The 14,665-nt window shown below is 40.1% G+C and overlaps 1 protein-coding gene across 2 annotated transcripts; it reads right to left on the bottom strand.

Annotated features, from left to right (window-relative positions):
* Window positions 1-2,491: 2,491 nt before the first annotated feature.
* Window positions 2,492-6,562, bottom strand: LOC143722350 (uncharacterized). Of its 2 annotated transcripts, XM_077213764.1 has the most exons (5): window positions 6,494-6,562; window positions 6,354-6,409; window positions 4,804-6,262; window positions 3,620-3,780; window positions 2,492-3,202 (listed from the first exon to the last, which is right to left on the bottom strand). In XM_077213764.1, the coding sequence occupies exons 1-5, from the start codon at window positions 6,550-6,552 to the stop codon at window positions 2,751-2,753; spliced, it is 2,187 nt and encodes a 728-aa protein (XP_077069879.1). In that variant the 5' UTR covers window positions 6,553-6,562; the 3' UTR covers window positions 2,492-2,750. The 2 variants fall into 2 exon arrangements, with proteins under 2 accessions (XP_077069879.1, XP_077069880.1); XM_077213765.1 differs by lacking the exon at window positions 3,620-3,780 and having other exon boundaries at window positions 4,859-6,262.
* Window positions 6,563-14,665: the final 8,103 nt, after the last annotated feature.

Below are 14,665 nucleotides of genomic sequence, written 5' to 3'. Positions count from 1 at the left end.
TCAGCAACAAGGCTTTTTTCAACCCTGTTTAAATATAGGCCTATGATGCAAACTAGTGGTTAGAATATATGTATTACATTTTATTTTATTTCTTCAACCAGATAGCACAAATAAATGCATTTTATGAAACAGAATAAAATGTGTTTTTTACTTCTTATTTGTATTATTTTATATAGACATAAATGGTGTATAATTTATTATTTAGAATATAGGAGACTCTTCCTGTTTCCCCTTTTGTCAATATTTTATTTCATCAACTCCATTCAAGATACCTGTTCAAAATTTTGCATCTTCAATATATTGGCATCATGTTGAGAAAGTTTGGTGTGAATCATATGAGGCTCCTTGTAGCAGTAGTTAAAAATTCAGAGCTTGATTCCAAAAATCCACATTCAAACAAAAATATCTGACTTCCTGTTGGTCCCCTTGGTACATATACAGTATTTACCAAGTTTGTTGACTGTAGGTAAAACTAACCACCCACTTTAGTTAAAAGGTGATGCTACTGAGCCGCTCCTACACGCCCATTTTTAAGGCTTTGCCCATGTCTACCTGTGTACTCTGATGTGTGTGTCGAGTTTCATGCAATTTGAAGCATGCCAAGAGTCTCAAAAATACCCAAAAGAAATATAAAAGTTTGATGCATTGCCATAACAACAGTATTATAGATATCAAGAATCCTTTCGCAGGTTTACGTCCACCTTGTCTTGGCATTATTCTGATGAAGTTTGAAGCAAATCGGGTAAAAATAAGAAGGTGATTTAAAACCAGTTTGACAGTGACATCCCACCATCTGCCACTTGGTGGCGCTATGACTTTGACTCACAATAGTCACATCCATGTCATCTGTTTCCTACAGCGAACACACAGTTGAAGTTTCATCCAAATCTATCAATGTATGCAGAAGTTATAACACACTTCCTTTTTCCTTTTTTGCCTTGCCACAGCCAAACCGTTTCTTGATATCGAAAATCTGATCGCAGTTTAGAATCCTCATATCTTGGCTTCATGCTGACGGAGTTTGGTGGCGTTCGGATGAATCCCCTACAAGGAGTACATCAAATTCCAGATCATGCTTTTTATAAACAACCCATTAGAGCCAACTTCCTATTGGGCTGGCGAATGACTTGGAGTGCAAAAGTTGTTTGGCCCAATGAGATCTATAAGTGTATGAAGTTTGGCTACTTTAGGTAAAAAGGGGTACGCTACAGAGCCCCTCAAATACAACTTATGACCCCACCATGTCATCTTGTGTGGTCACTTTTGCCATCAGTGACCCTGATGGCCGACAATTTCAACGTGTGTTAAGTTTCAAGCCCTTTGAGCAGTTTAAGGGGCTCAAATTAAGTGAATGAGTAAACAGTTTCTCATAAATTTGACTCAAAACATAATGTCATTGATATGACAATTGAATTCAATAGAATCGAGATATTAATGTCACAATTTTAATATTCATAACTAAGGATTTTTTACACATTTGTAAGTCTGTAAAGTTGTTCATACATAAATAATTCTTGTAGTGCTTTCAATACATCAATATTGTAGGTTTCAGTGTCTATGGAAATGTAAGTAAATGTACGTGTGGTAAAATGCATACGAATACTCATGAAAACATGTTGTCCATTCCTATCAGCAAAGTCTCTCAAACACTGAATTTCTTAAGTACAATCCCATGTTGTTCATCCACACTTTTGCCCACTAAAATGTCTCACTTTATGTCTCTTAAACCCTGTATCCCCACCAACTACTATACAGACTTCAGTTTATAACAAATCTTTTAATCTAGAAGCTATTTTTATCTTCAGTTTTTAAACCTCAGGTTAAGTTCAGTAAAGTTATTGATTCAAATCTCTGGCCAATAGATATTTTTTGCAATGGTTTTTCACTTGCCCAATAAACTTTAAATTTGATTAACCATGTATTAAATCCTTTATTTTTGAATCAATGGACAAACCAATGAATCTTAATATATCTGGCATTGGTGCAAAAACATTACCATTTGAGGTGAATTCAAAAGTATAACAAACATTAAAAAAAATTAAAGCTTTGACTAGAAAACAGTATTGTTGCCATCAGGATTTTGAGGCAGGTACCAATCAGCAATATTTTAAACACCAAGAGCAGCCATATACTAATAGCTGATATTTTTCTTTCCCATGCCACTTTTAATATACTGCAATGTACTAAACATTGCAGACATTTTACATTGTGAAATACAACCACTAAATTAAAATGTTGAATAGCACAATGGAGATCAGAGAGATTTAAAAAGGAGATGAGACTGAAAACAGCACGAAGCCTCTACTGCTTTTAAATCTTACGCAAATTTTAGTTAAACAATCAATGCCAACAAAACGTGATTGAGACAGCAACTGACTCAACCAATTTGGCACACAAAACCCTAGATGGCACCCATTTTCCAAGTTAAACAAACTCAACTAGAGAGTTCCATCCTTTGAATGTAGCCGAAACCCAAAACGGCACGAAAAAACACTTTGTTACAAACATTTATTAGATTTTATATACACTTTGCATAATGTGGCTGTTTTATAGAGTCCCTTAGCCCTTTATGGAGTATAGCGGATTGAGGAATTTGTTGATTGTATAGCTGGACATCTGACCCAGATTCACGTAGAGCCTGTGCAGTCTGTGGGATACCAGAGAACATTCCAACAGATGGAGTTAGGTTTGAACCTGTGGGGTGTTGCATGGTCACAAAATGCTCAGATATTTGGTTACTGCTTGAAGAGTCAAAAGGAGCTTGAGAGGAGTCTAGAGGGTCTTTTAACTACACCAATGAGACCCTGGGTTCGCAGAGAGTCTGAGCTATACAGGCCATTTGACCACTTACCACTGGTAGACTGGCTAGAAACAGCTAGGGGAGAGGAACCAAGCTTGGCATATGCATGAGGTCCAGGGGTGTACTTGCTAGAGGGGCTTTGGGAATGAAGAGAAAAGCTACCATATCTGCTGCTGCCACCCTGTGCAGAAACAAATGGTCCAGGATCTCCTGAAGATGAGCCTCCTGCTGATGACAGGGAAGGAAACAAACTCTGCATTGGAGAGTTTTGAGACAGAGCGCTACCCTGTGATGCAGCTGCACCTGCGGTCTGAATACCTCGTGAAGGCTGCCATCTTTGAGACTTCTGGCTTTGGGGCACAGAATAGCTTTGAAATGCTTGGCTGGACTGGTCAGCAACAGCTTGGGGCGAGGACAACGGTACACAATGACAATTATAGGAGGAGGGAGACCCAGAAGCAAACTGACTTGTATCTTGAGGCTGGAGTGATCCAACATAAGCAGTGCTTCCCTGCAAGTTGAAGGGAGCAGAGTGCCCTTCCTGGGTGCCAGAGTTGCCTGTGAAGGTAAACTGCTTTCGTGAACTCTGGACTCTAGCAGAATGACTGGCAGGTTGTGGGGGTGAGAACAGTAATACACTTTGATAGGAGGATGGTGACCCAGAGGCAAACTGACTTGTGGTACCTTGAGGCTGGAGTGATCCACCATAAGTGGTGCTTCCCTGCAGGGTGAATGGCTTAGAGGACCCAGACTGGGTGCCATAGCTAGAGGCAAACTGCTTCCGTGAACTCTGGACTGTACCAGACTGACTGGAGGCACCTTGGGGTGAGGATAGTGATACACTTGGATAGGAGAATAAAGACCCAGAGGCAAACTGACTTGTTGTACCTAGAGGCTGGAGTGATCCACCATAAGTGGTGCTTCCCTGCAAGTTGAAGGGAGCAGAGGGCCCTTCCTGGGTGCCAGAGTTGCCTGTGAAGGTGAACTGCTTCCGTGAACTCTGGACTGTAGCAGACTGACTGGAGGCACCTTGGGGTGAGGATAGTGATACACTTGGATAGGAGTATAAAGGCCCAGAGGCAAACTGACTTTTGGTACCTAGAGGCTGGAGTGATCCACCATAAGTGGGGCTTCCCTGCAGGGTCAATGGCTTAGAGGACCCAGACTGGGTGCCAGAGTTGCCTGTGAAGGTGAACTGCTTCCGTGAACTCTGGACTGTAGCAGACTGACTGGCAGGATGTTGGGGTGAGAACAGTGATACACTTGGATAGGAGGACGGAGACCCAGAGGCAAACTGACTTGTGGTATCTTGAGGCTGGAGTGATCCACCAAAAGTGGTGCTTCCCTGCAAGGTGAATGGCTTAGAGGGCCCGGACTGGGTACCATGGTTAGCGGTAAACTGCTTCCGTGAACTCTGGACTGTAGCAGACTGACTGGCAGGATGTTGGGGTGAGAACAGTGATGCACTTGGATAGGAGGACGGAGACCCAGAGGCAAACTGACTTGTGGTACCTTGAGGCTGGAGTGATCCACCATAAGTGGTGCTTCCCTGCAAGTTGAAGGGAGCAGAGGGCCCTTCATGGGTGCCAGAGTTGCCTGTGAAGGTAAACTGCTCCCGTGAACTCTGGACTGTAGCAGTCTGACTGGAAGCACCTTGGGGTGAGGATAGTGATATACTTGGATAGGAGGACAGAGACCCAGAGGCAAACTGACTTGTATCTTGTGGCTGGAGTGATCCACCATAAGTGGTGCTTCCCTGCAAGGTGAATGGCTTAGAGGACCCGGACTGGGTACCATAGCTAGCAGCAAGCTGCTTCCGTGAACTCTGGACTGTAGCAGACTGACTGGCAGGATGTTGGGGTGAGAAGAGTGATACACTTGGATGGGAGGACGGAGACCCAGAGGCAAACTGACTTGTGGTACCTTGAGGCTGGACTGATCCACCATAAGTGGTCCTTTCCTGCAGGGTGAATGGCTTAGAGGACCCGGACTGGGTGCCATAGCTAGAGGTAAACTGCTTCCGTGAACTCTGGACTGTAGCAGACTGACTGGAGGCACCTTGGGGTGAGGATAGTGATACACTTGGATAGTTGGATGGAGACCCAGAGGCAAACTGACTTGTGGTACCTTGAGGCTGGACAGAACCACTGTTAGAGCTACTCATTCCCTGGGAGGAAAAGCCAGTAGAGCCCCCAAACCAAGCACCAGAGCTACTTTTTGACTGGCTATAAACAGCTGGGTGTGAGGACACAGGCAAACTCACATATTTGGTACGGGACGCAGGGGCATGCAGACCCTGAGTGCCCAGAGGATTCAGATATAAGCTAGAAGTAGAACTACCTCCCTGTACAGGAAAAAAATTACTGGAAGTTAGTTGAGTGCCAGAACTGCTCTGGGTGCTTGTAGGCACACTAGGTGAACTATGAACGCTTGTGGACTGGCTAGAAATGCTTTGAGAGAGACTACCCTGTGTGTCTAGAGGTGAAGCAGGACCGGTTGACTGAGAATCTGAACCGCTCTCAGAGCCACCCATAAACAAGCAGGGAGTGCTTTGAGCATTAGTAGACTGGCTAGAGACCTCCAAGGGTGAAGGTAGAAGCTGACTAGAGTTGTCTTGTGATTGGGGAGACAGGTCAACAAGAGAGCTAAGCCCTGCCACTTCCCCTTGAAAAGAACAGCTAGAAGCTTCCAACAAACTGCCCGAACTTCCCTGAAAGCTAGAACTATACAAACTGGGGGTACCCTGATCACTGGTAGACTGACTAGAAACAGATGAAGAACTGAGCACGTTATACGACCCTGGGTTATATTGACTTGAGGCACCTTGAGACTGAGACAAGCCACTGTAACTGCTTTCCCCTTGAGGGGAGATGGATTGATCAGAGCCTTCTGAAGCCAGCACTGGGCTACCTTGAGAAGTGTACGTGGCACCTGGAGCAGATGAACTGCTGTAAGAGATACTCTCCTGAGAGAACGCAGGCAAAGTGGCTTCTGCTGATTTAGCACCAGAGGTTTCCAGGGAGCTGGACATGTACAAACTAGGGGAGCTTTGATCACTGGTGGACAGGCCAGAAGTGCCAAGTATGGCAGGGAAGCTAGTACTTTCTCCTTGTTTAGAAACACTAGTAGTATCTGTAGCGGCTGATCCGGAGGAACCCTGGAGCGATGTCAAACTGCCTGCATACAGTTCATTAAAGGGTAGAGGCAAGGAAGCTAAAACAGAGCTGCTTGGAGCTGTCTGGGCATGGGACGTTGATTCATGCCTGCTGGAAACACGACCTTTAACAAATTGGAGTAAGTTCAACCTTTTCAGGGGTCTGGTAATGAATAAACTAGAGCCCACTTCTTCAGGCAAAATCCCAGTCACAGGGACCTCCGACACAGAAGACTGGACTGCACGAGGTGAGAAAGTTTTGTCAGAAGGTTCGCCCCACCGGTGGTGGGCATTTGAATGAGCTCCACCTGTGAGTTAGACAAAATAGAAGACTTGTAGAAAAAGAAACCTAACAATTTAAAATCCTTTGAGAGGGAAAAAACAAAACATTCATCTTACCTTCAAACCCATGAGCATTACTCAAAAAGAGCAGGAAGATTACAAACAAGGGTAACCTAAATGAATATATATAAAATGCATAAAGTAAATTAATTATTTACTGAATCATTCACAAACAGAGATTGATTGAATAAACTCACTGTATCCACCCTTTATCCATGGCGAACAAAAAACCTAGAGTACTCCAAAGCCCCAACATCCACTTTCTAAGACCAAAACCAAACAGATACTACAAATGCAAAAAAACATATAGCTGAGATAAGTGTGTTTTATAGGCCTTCATCAGTCCAATTAGGGCAAATAACTAATTTCATGAAACATCGTTCACCTGGGAAACTAATTGGCTGTTAAAAGATTATTGATGATTGTTTTATGAAGGCTCTGATTCCCTTTTCAAACATTTTAAAGCAGATAATTAATCCAGGCTTTCAGTATAATGTCTGCATTGGATATTCACGTACACCTTACACAAAGTGTGCCTGATCACATCAGGATGACTTTTATAAATAATTTTGGTTAATTGTCATAAAGTAATACAGACTGTGCAGAGAGACAACTACTAATCTATGGGGCAGATAAGTTTTAGGATTGGGCACATGCAGAAGTAAGAACAATCCTGTACCTTTTACCAACTTAGCAAGTTACATGAATATGGTTAGGCAAAAATTAAAAAAAAATTACAATACGTCTTATGTAATGTGTATGCACAATTGAGAGCCACCGTGCTTTGTAAAGTCGTACCCTGTTGTGCATATTACATCAATACCAAAATTAACATCAGTCCATCAAGATATGCATTGCTGCACTATTATATTTGATTACTTTCATCATGATCATTAATGTACACCAGGTTAAGGTTTATTTAATGAAGCAAGTGGTCACATAGCACTGGACATATTTCCAATAGTGTTCATGCATCACTTCATTATGAATTCACAGTGAAATCACGCACTGTACCGCAGTATATGACACCAAAATAAATTATAATAAATGCATTGCTTACACAACTATAAATGAAATTAACTAACATGAAAAAAGTCTATTGCTGAGATTTTGGATTTCTTTGTTTGATTTGATAGGGCCATTGTGCTTATCTATTCCCTTTTAATGCATTCTATGAACATTTGGCTTCCTTGCTGTATATTCTTTATAATGATGACAAATTCATAGAATACAATAAGCATCCTTAATCCTGGCACTTTTGAAAATAAAGAAGCAGGCTGTTTTGTGACGCATACTAGTAGCTTGGTCAGTTGTTCTAATATTGTTTTCAGGCTAAGATAAAAGTTTGCCTTTACATCATATACCACTTGGTCAGAAGAACACTGTTTAACACACTAAGCAACTCACACAAAAAAAAGTCCACACTGCAGGGCAGCAATAATATTCATAACATTTTTGCTATAATAAATAAATAAATACCAAGAACGGCAATTAAAACAACTTTGTAATCCATCAGTGTAGACTTGGTGCATCTCTTTGGGGAAGAATCTCAAGAGCTGCTAGCCAATGTCCAATGTTTCGAACGCAGTTCGATTCTCATATGCACCTGTGATACAAAACGTGTTAAGCTCATTCTGAAATTATATATAGCACAGCCCATTGCCATTCAAGGAATCATATTACATTTGATAAAAAAAGTTTGTGAGTGGACTATCCCTTTAAGATAAGAATTTTGCATCATTCCGCAGGTGCGGTCCTACTTAACCTGGGAAATAAAGTTCTTCTCAAATTTCTGTAAGAACTCCAAGTACAAATATATTTGTATTAACCAAATTATTTAATTATATAAAACTATGTTGTCAGTGCACTACAAATTAATTAGTTCTATGCCTTTATTTTGTTAGAGGCAGATTGAGTTAAAGTTGGAGACAGTTTACCAGTTAGTTGAGCCAGAAAATTCAACATTTTGATAATTATGTCTGAAAACTTCTCAGCAACAAGGCTTTTTTCAACCCTGTTTAAATATAGGCCTATGATGCAAACTAGTGGTTAGAATATATGTATTACATTTTATTTTATTTCTTTCAACCAGATAGCACAAATAAATGCATTTTATGAAAAAGAATAAAATGTGTTTTTTACTTCTTATTTGTATTATTTTATATAGAAATAAATGGTGTATAATTTATTATTTAGAATATATGAGACTCTTCCTGTTTCCCCTTTTGTCATTATTTTATTTCATCAACTCCATTCAAGATACCCGTTCAAAATTTAACATCTTCAATATATTGGCATCATGTTGAGAAAGTTTGGTGTGAATCGTATGAGGCTTCTTGGAGCAGTAGTTAAAAATTCAGAGCTTGATTCCAAGAATCCACATTCAAACTAAAATATCTGACTTCCTGTTGGTCCCCTCGGTACATATACAGTATTTACCAAGTTTGTTGACTGTAGGTAAAACTAACCACCTACTTTAGTTAAAAGGTGATGCTACTGAGCCGCTCCTACATGCCCATTTTTAAGGCTTTGCCCATGTCTACCTGTGTACTCTGATTATGTGTGTCGAGTTTCATGCAATTTGAAGCATGCCAAGAGTCTCAAAAATACCCAAAAGAAATATAAAAGTTTGATGCGTTGCCATAACAACAGTATTCAAGATATCAAGAATCCTTTCGCAGGTTTACATCTGCCGTGTCTTGGCATTATTCTGATTAAGTTTGAAGCAAATCGGGTAAAAATAAGAAGGTGATTTCAAAGCAGTTTGACAGTGACATCACTACATCTGCCACTTGGTGGCGCTATGACTTTGACTCACAATAGTCACATCCATGTCATCGGCTTCCTACAGCGAACACACAGCTGAAGTTTCATCAAAATCTATCAATGTAGGCAGAAGTTATAACACACTTCCTGTTTCCTTTTTTTTGCCGTAACTTTTTTGCCAAAAAAGCCAAACCGTTTCTTGATATCGAAAATCTTTTTTTATTTATTTATTTATTTTATTTTTTTATTGAAAGGAGTAAAGCAATATACAGTGAAACCATGAAAGTTACATTTTCCCTCCTTCTAATTTTAACTATAATAACCCCCCTCACCCCCCAAACATCCCTAGGCAGCTTAAATACAACATAATAACACAGCGTCAGGTTACAAAGTCAAAATATAACCATTATGCCACTACACCATTTCAAGGCATGTACCCATGCATACCAACCAAAACAAAAGTAATGATGATAAAAGTATCACTATTACAGTATAAATGCATACACAAAAGAGAGAGAAGAAAAAATGATAATAATTTTGCCATTCTGTGAGACAAACTACACTGAGGTCAAAGCAGCAAATACGATGACACAACAAGAAGTACAGAGAGAGATACATGGAAAATAGGTTAACTGGGTAATTCTTCCAGATTTTTTAAATATGACAAAATAGGTTCCCATTTCAAATAAAATCTGTCCACAGATCCCTTTAATGTAAATTTTATCTTTTCTAATTTTAAAAAGAACATCAAATCTTCTAGCCAAACTGTTGCAGATGGAGGGGTAGGGGATTTCCAACTGAACAAGATTCTTCTGCGGGTCAATAAAGAAGTATATGCAATGATGTCCCTCTGGGTTGCAGTTAAGGTAATTGTTATAATGTCACTGGGAGATCCAAAAATTGCTATTGAGGAACAAGGCCGCAATGTCACCCCAAGAGCCTCACTGATAGTTTTAAAAACCAATTCCCAGTAACTATTTAGAGAGGAGCAGGACCAGAATGTATGTGTCAGACTGGCTGGAGAGAAAGAGCACAGGCTGCATCTAACCCAGGATATATTCTCGCTAACCATTCCTTGCTCAAGTGAACCCTGTGAAGCACTTTAAATTGTATGAGCCCTAACCTAAGACAGGATGATGATGAGTGGACCCTTTTACATGCCTCCCTCCAAAAAGCCTCAGACAACATTATGCCCAGTTCATCCTCCCATTTGGATTTAATTTTATCGAGATTGTACCCTTTCAAAGACATGAGCTGGGAATATAATATGGAAATCAATCCTTTATTATTAAAATTGAGAGTAAGACTGTCTAAGGGCGAGGTAGGAGGAAAATCAGGGAAAGGTGGAAATTTGTTCTTAACAAAATTACGAATCTGAAGGTATCTAAAAAAAATGGCTTTGTGGGAGGTCAAACAGTCTGCAGAGGTTCTCAAAACTGTTAAATAAACCTTCAGTATATAAATCTTTGATGCATATTAGACCGGAAGTTACCCACTGTCTAAATGATGAGTCTGTTGTAGAGGGAGGGAATAAATGATTTTTGTAAATAGGACCCAAAACTGATGCTGATGTAAATTTGTAGTGACAGCGAAGATATCGAAAATCTGATCGCAGTTTAGAATCCTCATATCTTGGCTTCATGCTGACTGAGTTTGGTGGCGATCGGATGAATCCCCTACAAGGAGTATATCAAATTCCAGATCATGCTTTTTATAAACAACCCATTATAGCCGACTTCCTATTGGGCTGGCGAATGACTTGGAGTGCAAAAGTTGTTTGGCCCGATGAGATCTATAAGTGTATGAAGTTTGGCTACTTTAGGTAAAAATGGGTACGCTACAGAGCCCCTCAAATACAACTTATGACCCCACCATGTCATCTTGTGTGGTCACTTGTGCCATCAGTGACCCTGATGGCCGACAATTTCAACGTGTGTTAAGTTTCAAGACTTTTTGAACAGGTTAAGGGCCACAAATTAAGTGAATGAGTAAACAGTTTCTCATAAATTCAACTCAAAACATAATGTTATTGATATGACAATTGAATTCAATAGAATCAAGATATTAATGCCACAATTTTAATATTCATAAATAAGGATTTGTACACGTTTGTAAGTCTGTAAAGTTGTTCATACATAAATAATTGTTGTAGTGCTTTCAATACATCTATATTGTAGGTTTCAGCGTCTATGGAAACGTAGGTAAATGTATGTGTGGTAAAATACATACGAATACTCATGAGAACATGTCAATTCCTATCAGCAAAGTCTCAAACACTGAATTTCTTAAGTACAATGCCATGTTATTTATCCACACTTTTGCCCACTAAAATGTCTCACGAATGGTCTCAAAAGGGGAAGACTGCCCAATGAGATATGGGTTCTAAGTTATGCAGTTCTTGGTTTTAATGACCAAAGCGCCACTCTGTGGTAGCATGCTGAATGTCATTTAAAAAACTTGATTTATTTACAGTCACATGAACAGCCACCATAGTCGTATGTTTGCCGGGAGCCAGAGCGCCTGACATCAGAGCAAATTTAAAAGTGCTGGCTATTGCTAATCGTAAATTCTCTAAGATTATTATTCACGTTGCCACTAATGATGTTCGACTTCGCCAGACGGAGATCACTAAAATTAACATTAAAGAGGTTTGTTAACTTGCAGGTACGATGTCAGGCACTGTAATTTGATCCGGCCCCCTTCCTGTTCGAAGGAGTGATGAGATACTGTCACAGTTCTGTCACCCTTGTCTGTTTTCTCTTGGTTTAGTGACAGAGCTGTGACACTCCCGGTTTGTCATGTGTTTTTGTTTAGTCTGGTCTGTTGTGAGCACATGGCTGTCATGTTATTTCCTTGTGCCATGTGCTCTCCTGTCAATTGTCAAACTACGCCCATCTTGTTATCTCGTTATTGTTTAATTTTCCCCACCTGCCTGCCTCGTTACCCTCTTATGTTTGTTCCCCTATTTAATATCCCTGTGTTTGCAGTACTGGGGCCCGTTCTTTGTACGTAGCTAACTCACTTTACTGGATTTGATTGTTGGTGAATTGGCATGATCTTGGATTGTTTGGTTCTTCGGCATGATCTTGGATTGTTTGGTTCTTCGGCATGATCTTGGATTGTTTGGTTCTTCGGCATGATCTTGGATTGTTTGGTTCTTCGGCATGATCTTGGATTGTTTGGTTCTTCGGCATGATCTTGGATTGTTTGGTTCTTCGGCATGATCTTGGATTGTTTGGTTCTTCGGCATGATCTTGGATTGTTTGGTTCTTCGGCATGATCTTGGATTGTTTGGTTCTTCGGCATGATCTTGGATTGTTTGGTTCTTCGGCATGATCTTGGATTGTTTGGTTCTTCGGCATGACCTTGGATTGTTTGGTTCTTCGGCATGACCTTGGATTGTTTGGTTCTTCGGCATGACCTTGGATTGTTTGGTTCTTCGGCATGACCTTGGATTGTTTCGTTCTTCGGCATGACCTTGGATTGTTTCTTTCTTCGACGCTCATCTTGGACTTGCTGTCATAGCAATAGGTCCGTAATCTTGTACCTGCTCGCGAGCAGGCTCATTTCATGTTAACAGGATTAGATCGCGATATAAGCTGAGCTGGTACGGGAAGTCCTTTAGCGCGGCGCGATAGTGTTGGCTACTTTCCTGGAGATCTTCTTTTTTCTTGTGACTCGTGAGGGTGTCGTTTACATTAACTTGTTGGAAACGCATTACTTGTTGGGCTTTAACAACAGCACAAACTCTGTGCATTGCCCTAAAAATCTTTGCGAGTGGCTCTTTCCTTTACACTATTGGAGTTGCGGAGAACTTGATAAAGTGCTGTCTGTCGTGCCATTCGCAGCTGGCGCTCAAGGAGTTTAGTTTTTTTGTTTGTTTTTTTTGTGGTATTTCCAAGCCACTTAAGACAAGATTGTAATGCAAATTTTTTTTTTTTTGCCAACGCAGGTAGGCTATTATAATTTGATGAAGATCATGCAATCGTGACCATGCCGATTAGGACTTACAGTAGGTTATATGTCCCTCAGGCTTCACTAACGTGATTGGTGCCATAGACTATAGACCATAGATTGCACACACGGTCCCATCAAGGCCTCAATGAAGGGAATTTTGTGAACAGGAATGGGTATCACAATGTAATTGTGCAGCCAAGTTACTATTGCGATTCTTAATCTTCCAGATTAGTATTATTATATAAAATAAAAAGGCAGTTGACTGACTAAAATCTCTTAGATGGTGTGTGATTATGTTCCATATCACAAATGTGAAAGCAAAATGGCCAGGATCTGTGCATTACACAAGAATTTTCAGAGATTCACATTTATGCACATTATTTGAACGTGGTAAGGAAAATTCTAAATATCAAGCTCACTGTATTACATACACTTATGCTGATCCTAACAGAACTGCATTTTTCCATTTTACAGGTGATTACAACAGGATCCTGCTTGGAGACAGGTGTTTTATGACCCCATTCCCTGACCCAAACCCCAGTTAGGGCACACAATGAAATGAACTTTGGCCAACTAAAGGGAAGATTTCAGTGTCTGAAAAGCCTGAGGGTTGCACCTAACAGGGCCTGTGACATTGCATGTGCCATATTTCACAACATTGCCAACATCAGAAAGAAAAAAAACTTTCATTGTTTAATAAAAGACAACACAAATATGCTTCGTTCCTTGAGTTTTATTTTAATTGTTCTTTGTAAAGAAAAGCCAGTTGTCAAGTCATATTTTGCCTGCAATAATATAAGGTCAGCAATAGTACTCTGTGTGAAATAGCGTATTTGCACTTACGCTGAGGTTTCCTTTGAAGCAACTCTATCTCTAGTGCCAGTTTTTTTCTTTAAGTAGTCAAGTTATATTTCTCCCCCTACTTTTTGTTTTTTTCAAAATACTCTATTTTCTGTTGAAGACTCCTATTATATAGGGAACAAGCATCACCCTGTGTCATTTGTGAGATGTTTGTCACACATGCCTCTTGCAACAAATAAAAAGGAAAGGTTGTCTATACACTGCCCAACTCTGTGTGTCATTGTGACAGTGTGAAAAGGAACATGTGTATTCTGAAAATGCATAAGTCTGTGTACACTATAATATATAATTACAATATATATTCGCTATTTTGAATATGTAGAAAAATCTATACAATATAAATGTGTAGTTTAGAGTTATTCTGAGTGTACCTGAGTTTATCTGTGATCAGTTAATTGGCACGATAAGTTGGACGATCGATTGTTCTGGTCTGCGTGAAAAGTAGGGGGAGAACTCGCGGGATTACTCCATTCTACATAAAGCTTGCAGTGGAGAAACAGCGAGTGCGAGTTTTCTGGGATTTTAATCATCTTCCCCTTTTCAGGTATGAAGTATAGGCCTGATGATTAGTTAAAATACTTTGATATGATGTTATAATATGTTAAAGAGTATGCAGACGCGAGTATTATATTGATTGTGTGTTTGCGATGTTGAAATGTTTAGTTCAGAAATGCGCGAGCTCAGGACTCAATTTTAAGCACGTTGGTCATGGCGTTAGGCCTATAGAATCGCGGAAAGCTCGAGTGTGTTCGATATTTGTGTGTTTAAAGTGTAATTCTGTTTAT

Source organism: Siphateles boraxobius, unplaced genomic scaffold, assembly GCF_051911475.1.
Source record: "Siphateles boraxobius isolate OS27281-9 unplaced genomic scaffold, OSU_SipBor_1 66, whole genome shotgun sequence".
Taxonomy (NCBI): domain Eukaryota; kingdom Metazoa; phylum Chordata; class Actinopteri; order Cypriniformes; family Leuciscidae; genus Siphateles; species Siphateles boraxobius.
This window is presented reverse-complemented; position numbering and strand designations above follow the sequence as displayed.